Source organism: Monodelphis domestica, chromosome 4, assembly GCF_027887165.1.
Source record: "Monodelphis domestica isolate mMonDom1 chromosome 4, mMonDom1.pri, whole genome shotgun sequence".
NCBI classification, from domain to species: Eukaryota; Metazoa; Chordata; class Mammalia; order Didelphimorphia; family Didelphidae; genus Monodelphis; species Monodelphis domestica.
In genome coordinates this window covers 40,407,467-40,431,164 of record NC_077230.1, presented here as the reverse complement: position 1 = coordinate 40,431,164, position 23,698 = coordinate 40,407,467, and the positions used below count along the sequence as shown (strand labels likewise).

General features: G+C 35.8%; 1 protein-coding gene across 25 annotated transcripts in view; it reads left to right on the top strand.

The window, feature by feature from the left end:
* Nucleotides 1-227: 227 nt before the first annotated feature.
* BCLAF3 (BCLAF1 and THRAP3 family member 3) overlaps nucleotides 228-23,698 on the top strand; it is an 89,874-nt gene continuing 66,403 nt past the window's right edge. For 8 of the 25 annotated variants that reach the window (XM_056793317.1, XM_007493458.2, XM_007493467.3 and 5 more), the window contains exons 1-3: nucleotides 244-608; nucleotides 1,204-1,422; nucleotides 22,592-22,612. In XM_056793317.1, the coding sequence (XP_056649295.1) occupies nucleotides 1,379-1,422; nucleotides 22,592-22,612 (65 nt within the window). In that variant the 5' untranslated portion in view covers nucleotides 244-608; nucleotides 1,204-1,378. Of the gene's footprint in view, nucleotides 609-1,203; nucleotides 1,423-13,712; nucleotides 15,113-16,494; nucleotides 16,635-22,591; nucleotides 22,613-23,429; nucleotides 23,578-23,698 lie in introns of those variants that run through there. The other 17 variants (XM_056793320.1, XM_056793318.1, XM_007493459.2 and 14 more) reach the window with 14 other exon arrangements.

Here is a 23,698-nt window from a genome sequence, read left to right as displayed (position 1 = left end):
GGGTGAGACACAAGGTTGGGAAGACTACACCGGGGTCGTAACCCTTAGGCCAGCGTTCTTTACTTCCGGGTTGCGTCTTTTTATTTTATTTTTTTTAAATTTAAAACCTTCCCTCCTCCTCCCCCCACACCTCGCGGCCGCTGCCCTGATCTAGGGGGCGGGAACGTGTGTGTGTGATCACTCCCAGCGTGCCCGCCTCCTTTTTCCCTCGACCTCTCCCCGCGCCAGGCTATGTGCTAGGTGAGCGCATGCGCACACGTCACCGACCCTCCCCTCGCCCCCGCTAGGTGCCAGGTGAGTGCGCGTGCCCCAGGGAAAGAGGCCAGAGGAAGTGAGGAGCGAGCTTGCGGCTGAGCCACTCGCGGGAGGGATGGTAAAGTAGAGGCATCCTGGTGTCCGTGGCGGTAGGGGGGAGGAAGAGGCGGTTCGGGGCGGAAGTGGTTCCGGGTCCCCTCGGCTACGGCTTGAAGCTGCAGCCTCGGTAGCCTCAGAAGCCGTCCGGACTAGGAAGCGGGAGGAAGCAGCTGTGAAGAAAAAAAAGAAGGAGGAGGAGGAGCTGGAGGCAGCCGCGGCCTCCCTGGACTTACCTGGTTCTCAGGGACTCCAGGGTGAGTGAGCCGTCGGAGCCGAGCCGGCCGAGTCCAGGGAGGGAGCTGGGCGCGGCTGCTCTTAGAGGGCCGAGATCTTCGGTCGTCTTGGGACGGGTGGGCGGGGTGCGTGGGGGCTATAGTCGAATAGAGAGAAAAGAGGGAGAAGACCGCGGCGGCGGCACTTGGAGGTGTAGCGACCGTGTTACATATTCACTGTGTGGTTGTTGCGTCTTGTTTTTTTCCCCGTCTTCATGTTTGGGGCCCCTCCCCCCGTTTCTCCCCTCCCCCACTTCCTCTACCTTCCCTCACACGGAGGGGTAGGGATGGGGGCGGGGAAGTTTTGGGGAAGTTTCTTCGTTCCTAGATACCTTCCCCTGCAGGTGTACTCTTGATTCAGTGAACGATTCCTGTACTTGACGGGAGCCAGGTTCAAATTCTGCCTTAGACACTTAACCCTCCTCGGCTAGTCACTTTATCTCTCTTCAACTCCATCTGTAAAACACCGATAATAATAACAACACCCACTTACCGGGGATCGAGGATCCAGTGACTTAACACAGCACATTGTAAACTTGAAAGCATTTATGTAATTATCACTGTTAATTCCTCACAGGCCTATGGGTGTGGAGAGATTGGTGCCCTGGGTTTTGTAAGAGATTGTCCTCTCGGTTTTCCTGTCCGAGTGCGGCTAGAGGTCAGCGAATTCCCACATTATCCCGCATTTCGGAGTACCTGGGGACCGCTACATTTTGCACGGCTGTGTTGGCAGCTCGTTGGTGTGCGGGACAATGTCCTTGTCCCTGGGAGAGTTATCCAACGTCGAACCTGCAGAGTAAGTAGTAGTGGTTTGGGGAGGGCCTGGAAGGGGAACAAGATGTTTTGACGAGATACTGAAACTTAGGGGATGAAGTTCTTAAGGGGGAAAAATGTTGATCTCTAAATACTTTCATCATTCAAAGAAAGAACAAATCAACAAAGTGGGCACGAAACTAAAAAGTCTAGAACAAATCTAAAATTCCCCACCTAAGCAACAAGAATAAAAATATCGAAAATTAAAATCAATAAAACAGAAAAGAGGACAACAGAAGCTGTTCTACTCAGGAAAGATTCTTTGGCATCAGACTTAAGACTTTTTTTAGTACTCTTAAAAAGTAAGCCTAAAATTATAAGAGCTGTTATGCTCTTGTGTATAAAATAACAAAACTTAAATTTTTTTAATGACTAAAATTTCTTCCTATGAGTGTACAGTATAATTCAAGAGGGTTGGGAATGGATTACTGTCAGATTTGGACTAGAGTATATGAAGTATGGAATAGAACATAATGAAGAGGAAGAAAATTATATTGAATTTAAAGGGAACTGCAAAACCAAAAGAGGGAATTTCTGGCATTTTGGAGTATTTCCCCAAACAAGTAAAATGAACTATATTTCTTTATATCTTCCTTTTTTTAATAGGAAACCAACCAAAAACCCTACTTGTGCTGTCTACTGTATTGATTTTATATGCCAATGTAGTTTTTGTTTTTAGTTCCTGTTTTGCTTTCCTAATAGAGATCACAAAATATACAATCATCTATTCTGGCAGTGGAATTAAATTCTTGAGATATCTGGAAGTCTCCTTCCTCTAAAAGCAAAACATTTGTTGAATTCTGATTTTCTTTGCTTGGGGAAACTTTTGACTTAATCTTGACCAGTTAGGAAGAACAATTTTGTGATATATAAATACTAGAAACTAGGGAAAAAGTTATTGTCATTGTAGAGTTTTTACTAGCTGGAAAAAAGAAGTAAATATTAAATATAGCTGGACATATTTGAGATTTTAGGAAAGCAGATTCTAAAAACTGGGGATGCTAGAGGCTGGACTCTGAGATAGGAGATGCCAAAGGGAAGGTAATTAGCACTTAGAGACCCTAATATATGTGATAGGAACTGTGATAAGTACTTTACAAATACAAGAATACTAAATACTATGGGAGATGTGGGTTTGGTTTTATTTAGGTCACTGCAATAAGTTGAATTTTGTAATAGAGAGTAACATGAATTTTTTTTTTTGGTTTCCTAGTACATATAAATTATGTTTACCCTGTACTGTAGTCTATTAAATGGGCAATAGTACCTATCTAAAAAGATGTTGTACATTCCTTAATTAAAAAATACTTTATTCTTTATTGCTAAAAAATGATAGTCATCATCATTTAAGGAGTTAATCTTTTTTCTGGGGGTGGGGGAGTGTCTTACCTTGACATTGATGGCTACTGACAATTTTAGGGTGGGTGGTTGCTGAATGTTGGGGAGTGTATGTGGCAATTTCTTAAAATAACACTTAAATTTGCCCTATTGACTGACTCCTTGTTTTACATGAACTCCTTGAGGCCATCATAAGGTTATTAATCGGTCCGATTTCAGTATTGTCTCAGGGAATATGCAAACTAGGGGTGTGGGGAGGAAGAGAATGGATGGATGAATGATTATTGGTAGTCCGAACACACAGCATTTATTAATTTCCAAAGTCTTATATGGGTATGGTTCATGATGCCCAAAATAACAGTAGTAATATCAGAGATCACTGATCATAACAGAAATAGTAATAATGAAAAAGTTTGAAATGCTGCAAGAATTAACAAAATGTGACAAAGGCATACAAGCGAGTCAGTGCTATTAGAAGGCAGGGTTGCCATAAGCCAGTTTGAAAACAGTAGGGGCCAGCTAAGTTGGATCAGTGGATTGAGAGAGAGACTCAGAAATGGGAGGACCTGGTTTCAAATTTGGACTTAGATACCTCTAGCTGTGTGACCCTGGGCAAGTCACTTAACCCCTATTACCTAGCCCTTACTAATCGTCTGCCTTGGAATCAGTATATAGTATTGATTCTAAATGGAAGGTAAAGGGTTTTTTTGTTTGTTTGTTTTGAAAAATACAGTATCTGATGAAGTACATTAAATCTAAATGCATTAAAATGAGGTATACCTATATCTGGTTTGAGTCTCACTATAGACTTGGGAGGTAGGTGCTATTATTATTTCTATTTTACAGTGGAGGGAACTGAAGCAAATAGGTTAAGTGACTTGCCCCAGGGTCATTTAACTGGAGTGCTTTAGCCACTGAGCCAGGTGGGTATCAATGAAATGTTTACTATTCAGTCATTAATGAATTCAAAGAGAGTAAAGTAGTAAGATTCAAAGATAAGAGCTCAATTGCTTAGGAACATTTGATTGTTGGTTTTAAAAATTGACCTTTTTGGGCAATAACTCAGCCCTCTAAAACCTAGAATTCTAACTCATGACAATGAGGGTGTCTCTTGATTTACAACATCTAGACAGTGTGTTTCCTGGCCTTGTTTTTCCCATCCTGACTACCAGTGATGTACCTTCAGGTACCTAGGCAGCCAGGTGGTACAGTAGATAGAGCATTGAGTCCAAGAAGACCTGAGTTCACATATGGCCCTGGTCACTAGCTATGTAATCCTGGGCAACCTTAGTGTTCTCAGCTGTACAATGGAGATGACAATAGCACCTATCTTCTGGGGTGTTTGTGGGGATCAAACGAATTAATGTTTTAAGTGCTTAGCATGGGTGAGGGCATGTAATTACTCTTAATAAATACTTGGTTTTTTCCTTCCTTTGGGTGTCACCAATCACCCTACCCTTACCCTTTCCTAACCATGGAGCCTTAATCAAATGAATATCTTTTACTATTAGAAAGTTCCCCTTTGACTTTTCAAACCAGTACTTTGGCCTCTTCTTGGTCACTACTCCTTTAAATGTGTTGTTTCTCACTATTTTTTTATAAGCTCCTTTATGTTAGGATTATCTCTTTTTCCTATTTGTGTTCTGATCATCACTTTCTGACAGCTTAAGCCTTTAATGAGCTGAGATTTACAATAATAAACATAGTAAATGACATTTACATAATTTTCAGAAGTTTGCAAAATTCTGCATATACTTCATTTTGATCTTTTCCGTCTCATGAGGTAGATAGTACAGATATTATTTCCATTTTAAAGATAGAAAACTTAACCTTACAGAAATTTGGTGATTTTGTGTAGTTTCAGAGTTAAAAAGGATGCTTTTAAATATATTTGCCACAGAATCAACTACAGAAAAGTTCAGTGTTTAGCAGTGTTTAGCTTAATGATAGATATTAGAAGTATTCTGCTTTTGTTTTCCTCTTTTCCAACAAGGAGAATGGGTCCCTAAATTGGAAAAAGTAAAACAAAATGCAAATAGGAGATTATAGGTTAAAATAGATGAGATAATAAGAAAGCATTTAGCTGCTTTTAAAATAGTTCACATCTGCCACCCCAAGTGTATTCCAAGGTACTGAAGTACTTTCCAAATGTTACTTCAGTTATTGTTGATAATCTCAAGTCAGCAAGCATCTCTGAACTTAGTCCTCCAAAATATTTTTTGGTGCTTAGTAAACTGAGTTTTGATACATTAGAGATGTCTCTTCTACTCTGCATAAGAAAATGTTGGTACAAATAACTGGAATTATCATTTAATTGCTGTTTCAGGGGAAAAGATAAGAGGGTTTTAGTGGCATTGAGCATGGGTCAAATGAGGTGTGTTCTTCGGCTTCATCAAGATAGCCAGTATTCATTATGGGGGAAGGAATAGTCTCACTGGACCCTAGTGACACCACTCAAAGAGTTTTATGTTCAATACAGGAAATTCTTCATTAGGAAGGACATAGGCAAAGTAGAGTACCCAGACCCAATAAGCCTAGAGCAATGGGTAGAAATTATAGAAAGTAAGATTTTGGTGTTGTATTCTCTAATTATTATTAGAGTGGTCCCAAGGAGTGGAAGGTACCTCATTACTGGTGATTTTCCAGCAGAAGCTGAATGACCACTTAATAGGATTGTTGGTTGAAGTGAATTTTGTTTATGTGTACTAATGGGACCAGATGACCATTCAGGTCAATTCTGAGATTCTAAAGTTTTGCTTCATTACCCTTAATGAGGTACTCAAAAGCTCCTAATCTTTCCAAATAAGTTAACCTATCCTTTAACATCATCTTTATAATTTTTCTAGCATTTGAATGTACAAAATGATATACATTTTCACAATATGTCTCAACATATACATTAGATTCAGAGTCAGAAGATTTGAGTTCTAATCTCCCAGCTCTGCCACAGATACCTCTTGTGACAGGCAAATTTTTACATCTGGGCCTTTGTATACATACATACTGTTAAAGGGAGATTTTGGAAGGAAATTTGTAGGACTATTGTTGCAAAGAACTAAGACTACTCCCTGTCCTCAAGGAGCTTACAGTATAGCAGGTGAAAGAAAACCTGGACAGACATCACATAATAAAGAGTATAACTTCGTGAGGATAAGCCAGGTGTATGAGAATTCACAGAAGGTTCTTCTGAACCCTGAGCAGCTAAAGACTTTTGATCTTAGCATAATGATCTCTGTATGCAGTTGGTGCTCAGTAAATGTCACCTTGAATTCTGCCTAATGGGGTGGAATAACATCTAACCTGAGTGTTATGTCATGCTACAGCTATTTGCACAAGTAAGTAGATCCCCATTTGATTTGGTTGATGTGGAACTTTTTCAGGGAGACATTAAACTAGATCACATCATAAAAGGTACATTAATATTAAACATGAATTTCAGTTGTTTTCTTAACTCCATTGTGCTTTACTAGAAAGACACATGTCCTCCAGGCATAATTTTGTTTTCGTGTCTAAGTGCAAGAAAAAGTTCAATTTAAAAGGGAAAGTCAAAAAACTGAAACATAGTATTCAGATTTTCCCTAATAAATTCATAGATTTATAGTTAAAAGGAACTAAAGAGCATTTGGTCATCTAATTCAACCTACTCTTTTAAAATTTTTATTGATAGCTTTTGTTTTTACATCATCTTTGATTCCAAATATATCCTTCCCAAATTTCTCCCCAGAGAACAATGGAGTTTAACAGAATTTTTAAAAAGTGAGAAGAAAGGCAACTATGCAAAAGCTACACATCATCTAAGTCTGACAGTGTATTCATTATTCCATACCCAGGGCTCCCACTTCTGCGAAGAAGGGAGGAGGCACATTTTTTTCTCTCTTCTCTAAGAAGGAAGTTTGAGCATTATAATCAGTTGTGGATTTTTTATTATTGATACTCTTTGCCCTTATGTGGTAGTCGTGTATATTTTTTTGATTCAGCTTACTTCATTGTGCATCAGATTGTAAGACTATTCATGCTCGCATTATTCACATTCATTGTTTTTAATGGCAGTGATATTCCAGGACATCCAGGATATATCATTTTGCAACCCCCTCGTTTAAAAATGAAAATGTTTTCCAAGACTCCATACACAAAGTGAATAAATGGCAAAATCAATATCAGAATTTGGGTCTTTTCAGTTGAAATATTCTTTCCATTGTATCATTTTACCTCCTTGGGGTATGAACTCTAGAGTATTAGGAGGAAGGGAATAGTTAAAGACAGTGACCTACTGTACTTTTACAGTCTCTGTTGCCATCTCTGGGCATGATGAACTCTTTAATAATAAAATCCTAGAGGTACTGTTACCCAGGGAATCCTCTTTGTTTTAGTCCTAGGAATTCCTGATTTTTTACCCCAACCTACTTTCCCCATAGCCAGTAGTGTCTACCTTGAAAAAATGTTTACCTTGTGTTTGTTTTATGCATATATTTGTTTTTACATATCTATCCACAAAGAAAGTGCGATCCTTAAGGACAGGAATTGTGTTGGTTTTTATTTATGTTTTTGTATTGCCACTTCCTAAGTAGGTGTTCCTTGATTTATTGAGAACATCACTCTTCTAGTCACTTGTATAAAGAAGTTACTCATTTCTCCCTTTACCAGGGTAATCATTTGCCAAATTCTATTGATTCTGTTGTTTAGTGATTGAATTCTTCTACCTGTTTTGCTTTCCTCACTCTCCACACTCTTCTATCCCCCTCATCAAGAGGCTTCTTCTTTACTTTCTACCATCATAGTAGTATTGTCTGCATACCTGAGATTGTTGGAATTTCTCCTGGCAACCTTAATTCTGGCTTTTTTATTTGTCAAGTCTGGCATTTTGCATGATATTCTACATATACATTAAATAAAATGACAATATACAATCTTCGGATACTCCTTTTCCAATTTAAAAACCAATAATTTCCATATGTAGTTTTTACTCTTGCTTTTTGACCTGAATGCAGGTTCATCAGGTTTACATATTGTTAAAGCCTAATTTGCCTCACTCACACACACACACACACACACACACACACACACACACACACACACACACACACACCACCTCACTCCCCACCATCTGTCTTAGAATCGGTACTGTGTGTTGGTTCCAAGACCAAGGCAGAAGAGCAGTAAAAGCTAGACAATGGAGATTAAGGGACTTGCCCAGGGTCCCATAGCTAGGAAATGTCGGAGACCAGATTTGAACCTTGGACTTCCCATCTCTAGGCTTGACTCTCACTCCACTGAGCCACCTAGCTGCCCCCTAGCTTGTAGAACACTTAAGGATATCTTTCCTGGCATGTGAAATGGGAGTAATTGTTTAGAAATTTGAACATTTTTTTGGCATTGCCCTTCTAGAATTGGGACATAAACTAAATCTTTCCTAGTCTAGGGACCACTATTGAGTTTTTCAAATTTGCTAATATATTGTGTGTGACACTTTAACAACACTTTAACATCATCTTTTAGGATTTTAAAATAAATCAGTTGGAATTCCTTCATCTTCACTAGCTTTATTGTTAACAATTCTTCCCAAGGCCCACTTCATTCTTTAGGATGTATGGCTCTAGATCAATAATCATACCATTGTGATTATTGATTAGGCTAAGATCTTTCTTGTTCTTCTGTGTATTCTTGCCACTTTTGCTTAATCCATTCTACTTCTGTTAAGTCCCTACCATTTTTGCCTTTTATCATGTCCATTTTTGCATGAAACATTCTCTTGATATCTTTGATTTTCTTGAAGAGATCTTGTCTTTCCCATTCTACTATTATCCTCTGTTTCTTTGCATTGATCACTTAAGAAAAACCTTCTCTCTCCATACTATTTATTCTTTAGAATTCTGCATTCAATTGGATGAATTGGATGTGGACAGAGAGAGGTTAGGATACCAATTTGCACTTTTTGCAAATATCTATTTCTAAGTCTAAGGGAAAGCTGATGAAGGTATAAACTATGGTGGTAGCTGTGAGACTGTTTTGAGAGATCTATGGCATGAGAGAGTAGTTCCTGGGAGGACAGAGACCCTTTTTGCCCCTTGCTTTCTGACTGGACTCACTGTGCCCAAACCCCCATCAGAGGTGTGGCTTTCAAAAGGGAAAGGGACCTAGTTTATATCTAATGAAAGGCCTGTGAGTCAGTTAGGAAATAGACCCTTAATTTAAAGGGGATAAACGTCTTATCATAACAGTGGGACCCAGTTCAGTACTTAAGATTTATTGACAAATAATAGGAAGGAGTGAGAGAGAGGGGGAAAGGGAATCTGATATACAAATCAAACATATACCTTATCAAACAAACATTCTTAGTATAGAATAAAACTGCAAGGGTACCACTGTGTTGAGGAGCAGAGAGATAAGAGGTTCCTTTAGGTGGGAAAACTTTGTGCCATAGGACAACATATTCCTGGAGAGGGGAGATGTAATCCTATGGGAGAAGAAATTTATTCCCACAGTGGGGAGAAATAAAATACCATGAGAGTGTAGGGAGTGTAGAGAGTGGTATACTTAAACCCTGATTTTGATGGCCACCTATAGTTGGCTGATTTGCATCGCAAGTTAGAGGGCACACAGATTTTTTAGATGTGTAGGTACAGAGGGAAATGACAAACTCATAGATGGTAAGATACTTGGGGCACACAATTTTCATAATATTTGAAATATACTTTCAGTGTTTTTCTATGACTTAATCTTATAGCAGTGGTTTCCATGTGCAGATTCTATGAACTACATATTCTTATGAAGTACTTCTTATGAGGAGGCTGTCACGGTTCTCTCAGGACCCGTCCTAGCCATCACTTATAATATTGTGGAAGGAAGGGCAAAATGTGAAAGGTATGTGGAGTGGGACAGAGTAAAGGTTGAATATAACACTAAGGTTATGAAAAACTAAATGATTGGACCACAAGCAATTAAGAAATCTGGAAGATGGATGGTCTTGTGGGGAAAGACAGTATAATGATATCTGCTATCTAAATCACAAACCATCTATGCCTCCCCATTCTGTGTAACTCATTATATCCTATCCCAAATGAAAAGGAGTGAGACTTATAACCAGCCACTGATTCCAAGTGTAGATTCTACCTAGACCTACCATCTATAGCCATAACGTATCTGGGAGGCAATTGGACAGGATGAGATTTCTCTAGTGGCATCTGTTCTACATCTGGATGGTGGTTAAGGATGTCAAACTCAAATAGAAATGGGAGCCATTACACCATATGTAATTTTTTTTGGCAGTCCACATTTTAAGTGTAATTTTTTTTACATTTTTAAATGTAACTTAAAATTTTTTTTAAATGTAATCAATTCTATATTTTATTTTTATTTACTTTGCTAAATATTTCCCAATTATATTTTAATCTGGTTTAGACCCCACTCCGGAGTGTTATCAGCTGCATGTGGACATTCTGCTTTAGAAGACCATTGGCTAAATTAAATGTTTATAAATGGCCTAAACCCACTAACCCTTTCACAGTCACTGAAAAAGCACAATATGAAAATTCATTTTGTATTTTTTGTCTCATGGATTAATATAGCCAAAGAATTCATCAAGTGACCAGTCTGCTAGTAACAAGCATCTTCATGTGTAACTAGGCTGATTTTTGGAAAGCAGATACAATCAGTGCCTGGAACTGTACTGAGAGCCTTTTCAATGTGGTATGGCCATCCAGAGAGAAGGGTCCTTTGGAATCATCTTGGATCATTGTATTGCTGTTAATGATTAAGCTATTTATAACTGGTCATCTTTTTTTTTTTTAAATATATTTTATTTGATCATTTCCAAGCATTATTCGTTAAAGACATAGATCATTTTCTTTTCCTCCCCCCCACCCCCATAGCCGACGCGTAAGTCCACTGGGCATTACATGTTTTCTTGATTTGAACCCATTGCTTTGTTGATAATATTTGCATTAGAGTGTTCATTTAGAGTCTCTCCTCTGTCATGTCCCCTCAACCGCTGTATTCAGGCAGTTGCTTTTCCTCGGTGTTTCCACTCCCATAGTTTATCCTTTGCTGATGAATAGTGTTTTTTTCTCCTAGATCCCTGCAAATTGTTTAGGGACATTACACCGCCACTAATGGAGAAGTCCATTACGTTCGATTATACCACAGTGTATTAGTCTCTGTGTACAATGTTCTGGTTCTGCTCCTCTCGCTGTGCATCACTTCCTGGAGGTTGTTCCAGTCTCCATGGAACTCCTCCACTTTATTATTCCTTTGAGCACAATAGTATTCCATCACCAACATATACCACAATTTGCTCAGCCATTCCCCAATTGATGGGCATCCCCTTGTTTTCCAGTTTTTGGCCACCACAAAGAGCGCAGCTATGAATATTTTTGTACAAGTCTTTTTGTCCATTATCTCTTTGGGGTACAGACCCAGCAGTGCTATGGCTGGATCAAAGGGTAGATATTCTTTTGTCGCCCTTTGGGCATAGTTCCAAATTGCCCTCCAGAATGGTTGGATCAGTTCACAACTCCACCTATAGCTGGTCATCTTTAAAATATTGTTGTTACTGTATACAGGAGTTCTGATTGTGTTCACCTCAGTTTGTATCCATTTAAATCCTTTGCCAGGTTTTTCTGAAATCATCCTACTTGTCATTTCTTATAGTTCAATAGTATTGTCACAATCATATATCACAACTGGTTCATCCATTCTCCAATTGATGAGTATCCTCTCAATTTCTAATTCTTTGCCCCCACAAAAAGAGTTCCTACAAACATTTTTGCAAGTATAGGTCCTTTTCCTTTTTTTTTTTAATCTTTTTGGAACATAATCTTAGTAGTGGAATTGGTGGATCAAAGGATGTGCAGTTTTACAGCCCTTTTAGGCATCATCCCAAATTATTCTCCAGAATGGTTGAATCAGTTCACAACTCTACCAAGAGTGTTCTAGTGTCCCAATTTTCCTACATTCCCTCCAATGTTTGTCATTTTCCTTTTCTGTTATATTAGCCAATCTGATAGGTGAGATGGTACCTCAGAGTTGTTTTAATATGCATTTTTCTAATCAATAGTTGATGTAATACATTTTTTCACATAGCTTTGACTTCTTCTAAAAGCTGTCTGTTCATATCCTTTGACCATTTATCATTTGGGGAATGACTTGTATTTTTTACACATTTGGCCCAGTTCTCTATATATTTGAGAAATAAGGCCTTTATGAGAAAAACTAACTTAAAATTTTTTTCACAGTTATTACTGTGTATTTCCCTCCACCCTATTTTCCATTGTTTATCTTACACCCTTTCTCCTTTCACTCTGTCTATCCTCAAAAGTGTTTTGCTTCTGACTATTGTCTCCCTCAGTCTACCCTTTTGTCACATGTCCCCCCCCCCCACTCTGTTCTCTTATTCCCTTTCCTAATTTCCTAAATGGCAAGATAGATTTCTGTCCCTGAGTATGCTATTCCCTCTTTGATCCAATTCTAATGACAATAAAATTCCAACACTCTCTCCCTACCTTACTTCTTTGAAAAGGTCTTTCTGTGAGATAATTTGCCCTATTCTAGCTCTCCCTTCCCCCCTTCTCCCAGTGCATTCTCTTTCTCACCTCTTAGTTTTATTTTTTTTAGATAGTATCCCATTCATATTACACTCCCACTCATGCCCTGAGTGTTGTGTATATTCCTTCTAACTGCCCTGATAATAAGTTCTTAGGAGTTAAGTATCAACTTCTATGTAAGAATGTAAACTGTTTCATCTTATTGAATCCCTTATGATTTCTTTTTCCTGTTTTCCTTTTTATGCTTCTCTTGAAGTCTTGTATTTGATAGTCAAGTTATCTATTCAGCTCTAGTCTTTCATCAAGAATGCTTGAAAGTCCTTTATTTCATTGAATATTCATTTGCCGCCGCATCCCCCTTCCCCAACATTATACTCCATTTCACTTTTGCTGGGTAAATGATTCTTGATTGTAATTCTAGCTCCTTTGCTCTCTGGAATATCATATTCCAAACCCTCTGATCTTTTAATGTGGAAGCTGCTAAATCCTGTGTGATCTTACTGTGACTCTGTGATATTTGAATTGTTTATTTCTGGTTGCTTGCAATATTTTCTCCCTGACGAAAAGGGAGCTTTGGAATTTGGGATATTTTTCAGGAGACACTAGGTGGATTCTTTCATTTTCGTTTTTATTCTCTAATTCTAGGCTATTAGTGCAATTTTTCTTTTCTTTTTTTTGGGGGGGGGGATCATGCAGGCAACATTTATCAAAACCAAACAGTAAAAAAGAATCCAAAACAAGAAAGTAAAAGAAATATTCAATTTCTATACCAATTATCAATTCTTTTCCTGGAGATGGATTACATTTTTTTCATTAGGAATTGCTTTGTTTTAATTGTCTTGATCAGAGTAGCAGTCTTTGACACTTGGTCCACATGAGCCTATTCCTAATAATATGTCCAATTTTATCCTGGTTCTGCTCACTTGACTTTGCATCAGTTACTCTGTCTTCCCAGGATTTTCTGAAACCATCTTGTTCCTCATTTCCTAAATTCCATCCTAATCATGTCAGAGCATTTTTTCTTGATAAGTTTTTGGAATATGACGTCTAGATTTTTTATCATGGTTTTCATGTCTAAAATTTTTAAATGATCTCTCCTAGTTTCCAGATCAGTTATTTTTTCAATAAAATATTTCACATTTCCTTCCATTTTTTTCATGTCTCACGGAGTCATTAGCTTTCCCTTGCCTAAATTCTAATTTTTAAGAATTCTCTTTAGTGGCTTTAATAACTCCATTTCCATTTGGCCAATTCTTTTTTTTTTAATGTAATTCTTCTCTTCAGTGGATTTTTGAGTTTCTTTTACCATTTGACTCCTGTTTTTTTAAGGTGTTATTTTCATCAGTATTTTTTGTTGTCTCCTTTACCATGTTGTTGAGTTTTCATGATTTTTTTACAACACAATTTTTCTCCCAATTTTTCCTCTACCTCTCTTAGTTGATTTTTTAAATCCTTTTTGAGTTCTTCCAGCAATTATTTTTTGGGCTGAAGACCCAATTCATGTTTTCTTTGCAGCTTGAATACAGCTGTTTTGACTTTGTGTTTTTAATCTTTCCTGTCACCATAGTAATATTCTATGGTCATGTTCTTTTTTTGTTGTTTGTTAATTTTTGTTCTGCTCATTTCTTGACTTTTCACTTCATATTAGAGTTGGTCTCTGCTTAAGGATTAGAGAGGGATGCTATTTTGACACTATAGGTTTTTTATGCAGTTGCTTTCAGAGCTAGTCCTGAGCTTCTGTAAGTTTTCACTTCTTCCTTAGGTGGTATATCCAAGAAGAGCTGTTGTCATGTTTGCTTCTTCCAGCGTTGCTCCTTGCCCTGGGATTGTCACCTGGAATTTTGTATGGGCAGTGCAACAAAGAATTCTGTACCCAATGCCAGCAAAGGATCTCCTATAATCTCCTTGGGACCAGCTGTCCAGTGATTTTCCTGACTATAGAGAGCTCTCACCACCAATTTGGTTTCCTCTAAGGCATACTCCTGGCTTGCTGGGGACAGCCTGCACTGGACTGCACTTCACTCTTCCTTCAGTAAGGGAGACCTTTCCTGCTGACCTTCTAAGTTGTCTTGGGCTAAAAGATTTTTACTGTCTTTTTGTTGGTTTTGCCACTTCGGAATTCATTTTGAGACATTATTTTTAAATTATTTGGAAGGGAATATGTAGAGCTCACCTGAGACCCTTCCTTTACTCCTCTATTTTGGCTCCTCATATGCTGCTATTGTGCAACTACTTTTCTAGTATGGGGGGTTCTCTTTCTGCCATAATGGAGATAAAGGGCTCTTGCTGTACATAGCACTTCTTAGCTTTACTATTCATGCAGATAGACAAGGGATAGTTCTGGGGTTGGATAATGTCACTTTTCTAGAACCCAAGTGGCTAATAGGAAATATGCCTCTCCAAGGGATTCTTTGTTGTTCCTTCAGAACTAGAAAGTTGAAAGTCTTAAGTTAAATGAAGCTTTCATCAAGCTTTTAGAGCTTTTTAAAAAGTTCTCTTCCTTTAGCAACCTGTGTTTATTTTCTTATAATGTCTTTCAAAATCCAGTTCTAAAATATAATCTTACTTTTGTTCTATTTATGTAACCCATATAAACAACTTGTTAAAAAAAAATACCATTTAAGTACTGTAGCCATTTGTCCTCTTTTCTTGTGTAGATCATGGTGAGTGGGGGGTATAGAATTTGGTGAGTTGTCATGGTAACTGCACCACAAACCTACAGGGAAAATGTTCTATACATTCCGATTACTATAGTAAATCAAGTGGACTCCAAACACATGAAAGATCTGTGAGAAGGTATCATAATGTTTTGTTCTGTCATTATCCTCATAAAATAGGATAGAGACTGACGATATACATATCCCTTCCACATTGTGGGTATTAGTGTACTGTATCCTCTTGATCTGGGAAATTTGTGTAAAATATTTTGGCCCTTCTTTCATACCAGAAAAGAAGTCTGATTTTTTTTTCCTTTATAAGGTGTTTTCAGTAAAAAAATTATGTATATTTTTGGTATTAAAAGATAAAATATGTTAATATTATATAATACTGTACATATATTTTATGCATTTCTGAATTTCTAAATTTTTTCTTTGTTATCTGTGGCTTCCACAAAACTCCCCTTAAATTCCCATTTAATTTCTTATGCTGATCCACAATATAGTGATACTGTGATGAAGAAAGTCATGATATGGAAGGGATACATGTAATAAAATTTTTAATGCTTTAATAATTTAAAATGTTTAAAGAGTTTATTTCTTGAAAACAAACATTAAAAATTTTTGAAGCAAAAATTTAATACAAACTAAAGTGATAATATTTTGGGAATTCACTTTTTATGAATGCTTTATCATTTTCCCTAACATTTGTCTTCAGCTGAAGAGAAAATGGTTATATTCAATGGAATACATATTTCATTGATATTATTAAAATATAAAACATTTTTACTTACAAAATTATTTATGTTATGCTGGATAGAATACATGGACAAAATTAAACTACAATTACTTGCTAATATAAACATGACTGGCTTGTCAACCCAATTTGGTAAATTAGATTATCTTTTTTAATTGATTTTTATTCTTATTCTACTCACTAAATACTACCTTTACTAGAATTCTGATGTTTCTTTCTTTCACACTTAAGCTGCCAGTCTCCAATTATGGATAGGTACCATAGTCCAATACTGTTTTTCTAGGCCATGAAGCAGTAGATATCATCATTCATGATGTTTGAAAGATGGCAAAGCTTAACTTTTTTTTTATAGGAAATAGAGACACCAAGCTGCCTTAAACCCATTATAATAAAATATGGAGCCTTACATTTTAAATTTATTTTATTCCTCCATCTTTGTTTCCTCATTGGTTTGCATACTCCATACTGATTGTAACAATTTTTATAAAATGGTTCCTTTTTTTGTCAGCCAGTTTTCCCTTCATTCTTTAATCACACTACCTTCACTCTTTGTTTCCAAATCAGTGAGTGTTAGGTAAATGCCAACTAATTTTAATATTCACCTAGATAAATTTAAGTAGAATATAAGTCCTCTTTAAGTGAAATAAAAATTATTCCTCAAACCTCTTAAGAGTCTGTTTTATTCCATTATTATGTATGATGAAAAATTTCACATGCAAGTATTTCTTCACAAAATTATCATCCTAACCCTTTTTATTTTTCAGAAGAACGTCCCTCAGGTCTGAACTCCTAAGACCCTATATCATTGTATATTCAGGAAATGCCCGTGTGATTCTAAAGGAAGATATCTTCTAGTGGGGACAGGTCAGATCTGATGTTAGAACTATTCTACAATGCCTCCTAGGTTAGTCTTTGCTTTTATCCCTTTCAGACTTGGAACCCATTTGGCCTCTCTAGTTTCTAGCAGATCTTTTTCTCTCTGGCTTTCTTTTTACTAAGAACTGTTGGTCTTTGGTTTTTATTTTATTACTATATTTAAAGAAATATTTTTTTAAAAGAATATATTCCTACCCTTATAATAGATAGCAAGCACTAAATATGCTCAATCATTGTTCATTTCTAGGTGTAGGAAGGATGTAGGAATTTTTTTTCTTTTTTTGCCTGGAAAAGCAGTAACAACAGTCTGATGTACTTCTGGTCATAGCTCTTCTTTATTATTTCAAGATCTTATGAGAAAAATTACTATCAAGTAATAATGATAAATTCCATCATGAATCAAAATAGAAAGAAATTTTATAAAACAAATTTGAGAAAGTTTGATGTGTGTGTTCATTTAGTTACTTTAGAGTCCTTTGAACCAGAAGAGACAATAACACTTAAGTTTCTGCAAGTTGGACTAGAGGGAGCAGGAAGATTTAATTTGTTTTTATTTTAGACTTAAATACCAAACAAATGAACATTTCTATATTAAAAAATAGAATTATATGAAATTATAAACTTCTTGATTTCTTTTCAAGTACATAAATTCAACACATAACTTTCATAGCTGTCCTACCTGCCTGATTCCTTCTGATCTTCCCTTTTGTTCATTGAAAATTACTTCAATGCTTCTTTCTTTTCATCTCTTTTCTTGGGATTTGGGGGAGCTGAGGAGGAGGGCTATATCATCACTATCTCCTTTCATTGAAAACTCCTAACAAACATGTGAAGTCAAGTAAAACAAACTTCTCATATTGACCAAGTCTGAAAATGTGTCTCACTAGGAGTAGGAAGCCTTTAAAAAACTATGGAGTGGTCTAACATTTTGAAAAGTTGTCAGTGTTATGTCAAATTCTACAGAATAGTCCATGGGGAAATAAAGAACATAAGGTGGCCCTAGGATTTAGGGTTAGCTTTTGGATAGTTTGGGCAAAGTCATCATAAATCAGGAAGTATAAATGAGCCCCAAAGTATCTCTATTCCAGTTAACTTTAGGTGAATAATCCAAACTCCATAGGTTGAGATGGCCCTTTGTCTGCCTTCTCTGCTTCTGAGATGTTCCCTGTTCTTCCTCCATTATAGAATGCTTTAGAAGGTTTTCTCTTACTTAAGATACCAAACTCTTCTGCCTTCCATAAGAGGAAAATTTTTCTCTATAGAGATTTTTATAGAAATAAGTTTACTTATAAAGGCAAAGGTAGTTGGTATCACAATATATTACTTTTTTTTTTAATCTTTACCTTATGTCTTAGAATTAATACAGTGTATCGATTCCAAGGCAGAAGAGCAGTTAGGGCTAGGCAGTAGGGGTTAAGTGACTTGCCCAGGGCCACACAGCTAGGAAGTGTTTTAATCTGTTATGAATAATTTTAAAATGCCTATTACTCATGAATATATTCAACTACTTAAAGAACATGCAAAAAATCAGGGATGTATGTATCAAATCTTGAATAATTCAATTATCCCACTGACTTAAAAAAAAATTCTAAAGCAATTCTAATTGTGCTTTAGAAAGGAATCAAGTCATTTTTTTTTCTTATGTGCCAGGAAAACAAATAGCACACTTATATGAAACATTAGTAAGATTGTATTTTTTCCAGTCAGAATTGTAGAATTGCAGATTTGGAAAAGAACCTTCTAGAAGTACTTAATCTTTTCCATAATATTTCTAATACATGATCATTCAGTTTCTGAATAATTCCAGTGACTGAGAACTCAGTATTTTATTAAGCTGACTATTCAATTTTTGGATTGCTGTAAAGTTTTTTTGGGGGGGGGGGGTAATTGTTATTTGGCATGTTTTTGCTAGGCCTTTGGTGCAAAAGAATGAAGAAAAATATATCCTTATTCTTTTTTTAAAAGCACATTTCATTGATGCCTTTTGTAATTCCATCTTGGCTATTTCTGGAAAAAAGATAATCCCTTATCTCCCACTGTAGACCAAGGATTAAGCACTAGGAAAAACACTCTCTACAGTGAATATATATTAAAAAACTATATATATAGTCATCTACCATGGTAGTGTTCTCCCTGCTATTCGAGCCTAAGAAGGGATGTTTTGTTATCTCTTCTTTAAGATAGTCATTGGTTACTTGAAAGTTCATTTTAATTTTGATGTTTTCATTCACACTTGTAATAATTGGGCAAAATATTCTTTCAGTTCTGCTTATTTCCTCTTGTATCAATTCATATGATCATAGATTTAGAGCTGAAAAGGACTTTTTCTCTTCTCCCTTCCCCTCCAAAGCATATGTAGAGGTTAGTGACTTCTGAGATTGTAATGTTTAAAATTATAAGACTGGTTGTAGCTTAATAACTTTATTAAATCAAAAGTAGTAGTAGTAGTAAAGAGAGGAAAAAGTAGGAGAGAGGTAGAGAGGTACTTAACCTTTCTAATTTATTGCCGCCTTTATGGGCCTCAGAGTCTCCGCCACATGTCCAATCTGCTCCTTACACACACGCTAAAGACCCAGACTTGTTCCTCTGAACTTATAAGCCTTTTTCTCTACCCACTAACTCTCACACATCATATATCAGGAACCAATCATAGTTTCTAATTTGCCTGGGTTACCCCTGGGGCATTGCCTATGGAATCATTGTTTCCTGTCTCAGTTCATTGGTTCTTTAACTTTCTTTTTCGGAGGCTTGTCTATACCTGAATTTACTCAGTGGTATTTAGGTTTGTTTTTTTTTTACTCAGTGGATTTACAGTGGAATTACTCAGTGGACATTAAAAAAAGGTAACACCAGAGAGAGAGAAATTCACTTCCAACAGATGTTACTCCAGATTGATTTCTAGAAATTGATAGACACTCTAAAATTGTTATTTTCCATTTTTTTGTCAAGATGTAAAGCAAAAACTCAGAGTTGATTTAATTTTCATTTATTTCTCTAATACTTTTAAACAGTTTCTCACAGGGTTGTTGATGTGTTGCATTTCTTCCTTTGAAAACTACCGATTCATATTCTTTGACCATTCTTTCCTGGTATTTTGCATAATTTCATTGCCTATCCAGAATCATTAGCTCAATTAGCAGCTCCACCAACAGTGAAACAGCATGTCTGTCTTCTTACAACCCTTTCTTCCAACATTGAAGGTTCTCATTTTAGTCATTTTTGCTCCTTTGTACAATGTGACAAAGCCTCAGTTAAAAAAAAATTATTGATATCTTATGGCTTAAATCATAATTGTTATACCCTCATCTTTTCTCTTTCCCCTCCCAGAGAACCATACCTTATAACAAATAAATTTAATATTTAATATAATAAATTGAGGGGGTGGGGAAAATGCAATTGATGGATACATTGAAAAAGTCTAAAAATGTGCAATATGTGTAATAGCCGTTGTCCTCAAACATCCATGTGTTAGATATATCTTCTCATATATCTTTATGCAAATAATGCTTGATCCTTATAATTTTGTTATATTCACTTTTGATTTTTTTAGTGTAGAGTTCTTTCCATTTACATTGTGGTATTCTGTATATTGTTTTCATGACTTTTCATCAGTCTGTATCAGTTCATGTAGATCTTCCCATGTTTCTCTGTGTTCAATAAGTATATTACTATACAGTAATATCCTATTACATTTATATACCACAATTTGTTTAGTCATTCCCCAGTCAGTAGGCTTGTATTTTGTTTCTTTGCTGTCACAAAAAGTGCTGGTATAAATATTTTGATATAGTATAGCTTTTGATAGTTTCATTGGAGCATAAGATCAGTTATAAATTCTCTTGATTATGGACACTTTGTCATTTTATTTGCATAATTCCAAATTGCTTTCCAAAATGGTTGCAATGATTTATAGCTCCACCAATGACACATCAATGTGCCTGTTTTTACTTGCATTAACGATTCCCATCTTTTATTATCTTTGCTAATTTGTAGGGCTTGAGTGTTGAGTAAAACATCCTCAGGGATGTTTTAATTTGTATTTCTCTTATTAGTGATTTGGAACATTCTTTTATGTGGATGTTAATATTTTGCAGTTTTTTTAAGACTTTTCACATCCTTACTTATTGAGCAATGACTATTGATCATATTTATATGTGTGTATCTATCTATCTATCTATCTATCTATCTATCTATCTATCTATCTATCTTTCTGTATCTCTGAGATACCAAATCTATATCAGAGGTGTTTGATACCAAGATTTTCCCCTATATGAATGATTCCCTTTTCCTAGGTTGCTAATTTTGTATGTGCAGATGTTTTTCAGTTTCATGTAATCAGAGTTTATCAGTTTTCTCTTTTGTAATTGCCCCATCTTTTTTTGTAATTGCCCACTGAGCCGGGTGGCTCAGTGAATTGAGATCCAGGCATAGAGACAGGAGGTCCTAGGTTCAAATCTGGCCTCAGACACTTCCTAGCAGTGTGCCCGTGGGCAAGTCACTTAACCCCTCATTTTTTAGCCCATACCACTCTTCTGCCTTAGAACTAATAGTATTGATTCCAAGATGGAAGCTAAGGATTTAAAGAAAAAAAGTATATCTGTAAGAAGTGTATGATTTACTTAATTTCCAAATTTTTAATAGTATGATCTTTAATATAGAATAATAATATATAGTATAATATATAATAATAATGGGTCATATAATCATTTGGGGATATATTGTGGAATATGGTGTAATGTGTTGGTCCAAATCTAATTTTTGCCAAATTACTTAATAATTTTCCCAGAAATTTTTTTCAGATAGTGAGTACTTAATCATTAGATGAGTTCTTCAGGTTTTTTTGTTTTGTTTTAACAATTGACTATTGTTCAAGTACTTCTCTATATTGTATACCTAATCCATTTGATTGATGGACCTTTTTTTCAGATTTCACATATCTTCTTTCTCCTGCCTCATCTTCTTCATTAAGGGAACAACTCACAACAAATTTATAGTCAAGTAAAACATTTCTAATTAACTGTGTTAAAAAATTGCCTGTACTTTGAATCCATCATCTTTTTTAGTAGGTTACATGCTCTATCATGAATCCTCTGGAATAATTGGTCATTGATTAGTCGTTAACCTCCTCTGTATTACCCCTTCACTACTAACCTCATGAAGAAGAGGGTTATGAGAGAGGAGTGTGTTTAGAACTCATCCTTGAAATTGGATGCTCTCTATTCCCTGCCTCTCTTTTCTTTCTTCCTTGGTAATGTTTATTTTATATAGGACTAATCCTTTCCTCTTATCCTCTTCCCATCGAATGAAATGTATTTCTCTATAAAACTGCTTGTGTCTGTGTATGCATTCTTCCCTCTTTTCAGATGAAAGTGAGGTTTGAGTGTCTACTTGTTCACTCTAGTTTTATGAGAATGTCTTCTTTTCCCTCTAACATATTTTCTCCTCGTTTTTTTTCTTGGCACAGTTTGATAGACTCCTAGGCTTAGAGTTCAGAGTTCAGTGTTCAGAACCAACCTAAGATACTTATTAGCTTTATGATCTAAAGCAAGTGACTTAACTTTGTTTAACTCAGTTTTGTCATTTGTAAAATGTAGATAATAAAGCACCTATCTCCCAGCGTCATTGAAGGATTAGTGGAAGTAGTAATTGTAAAGTACTTAACAGTGTCTGGCACAAGCTATTTATAAATGTCAGCTATTATTATTTTAAGATCATGAAAATGTTTTTTTAAAAAATCTCTTGGCTTTTGTCTCTTTCTCTGACCTTGATAATGATAGGGTTCTGATATACATGTATCATCTCTCCTAATAAAATGTAAATAGTTCATCCTTGTTTAATCCCATATGATAGCTTGCTCACAGTTACTTTTTTATGTTGCTTCTGTGTTTATATTTTGTGATTTCTGTTCAGCTCTGTCCTTTTCATCAGAAATGCTTGAAAGTTGTCTGTTTCACTAAAGATTCTTTTTTTTTTCTTCCTCCATAGGGTTTTACTCAGTTTTGTTAGGTAAGTTTTTCTTTGTTGCAAGCCATATTATATCTTTTGCCCTCTGGGAATATTTTCCTTTGCTTGCTTGTAGTGTGGCTGCTAAATCTGAACTTTTGTGTCTGGAGTTTGAACATACTGAATCTGAGAGTTTTTATTTTGGGGTTTCTTTCTGGAGGTGATCAGTGGGTTCTTTTGTAGTTTTATGGTTTCTTCAGATGTGTCTATACTTATATTGGTCATGGCTTTCAGGTAGTCTAATGATTTCTGTGATTTATTCTTAAATTCCTTCCTGATTTCCAAGTCATGTGTTTTTGATATGAGACATCATATTTTTACATTCTTTTGACTTTGTTTAAATATTTCTTGTTTCATGGAGTACATTAACTTCTATTTGGTCCATTCTAATTTTTGTGAAATCTCTTGCTTAAATAAGACTTTGTACCTCTTATGCTAATCTCTTAGTTCTCTTGCCAATTCTTTATTACATGGCTCTCATTTCTTTTTCAGTTATTTCCTCTCATTTATAAATTTTTTTTTAGTTTTTTAATACTCTTCCTCTTTTCTACGAGTTGTGTTTGAGTTTGTATCCAAGTTAGTTTTTCTTTGAAGCTTTGCTTATAGATGTTTTTGTGGAAGCATTTTCTTCTCCTAGGTTTGTTTATAAAACATCTTTTTCACCAAACTAGCTCTTTATGGTATTATTATTTTTTTTGTTTTTATTTCATTTATTTATTTATTCATTCATTCATTCATTCATTCATTTATTTATTTATTTATTTATTTATTTATTTATTTATTTATTTATTTATTTATTTATTTTTGCTTATTCTTCCAGCCTTCTTTCCTGACTTTGGATTTTGTGTTAAGACCAGTTGGCAGTATCTGAGCTGTGCTCCATCTTATTATGTGACCTGTTGGGTCCTTCTTCAGCTTTTCTCAAGTCAGACTAAGGAATTTACAATATTTCAATGCTTCAAAAAACGGTCTGTTTCAGAAATCAGATTTGTTAAGTTTTCAACTTGCATGTGTGCTTTAGTAACGCCAGTCTGGGCTTGTCTCTTGTTGGAGCTCTAATAGACTGCTGTTTGGCATTGTTAGCCAGGT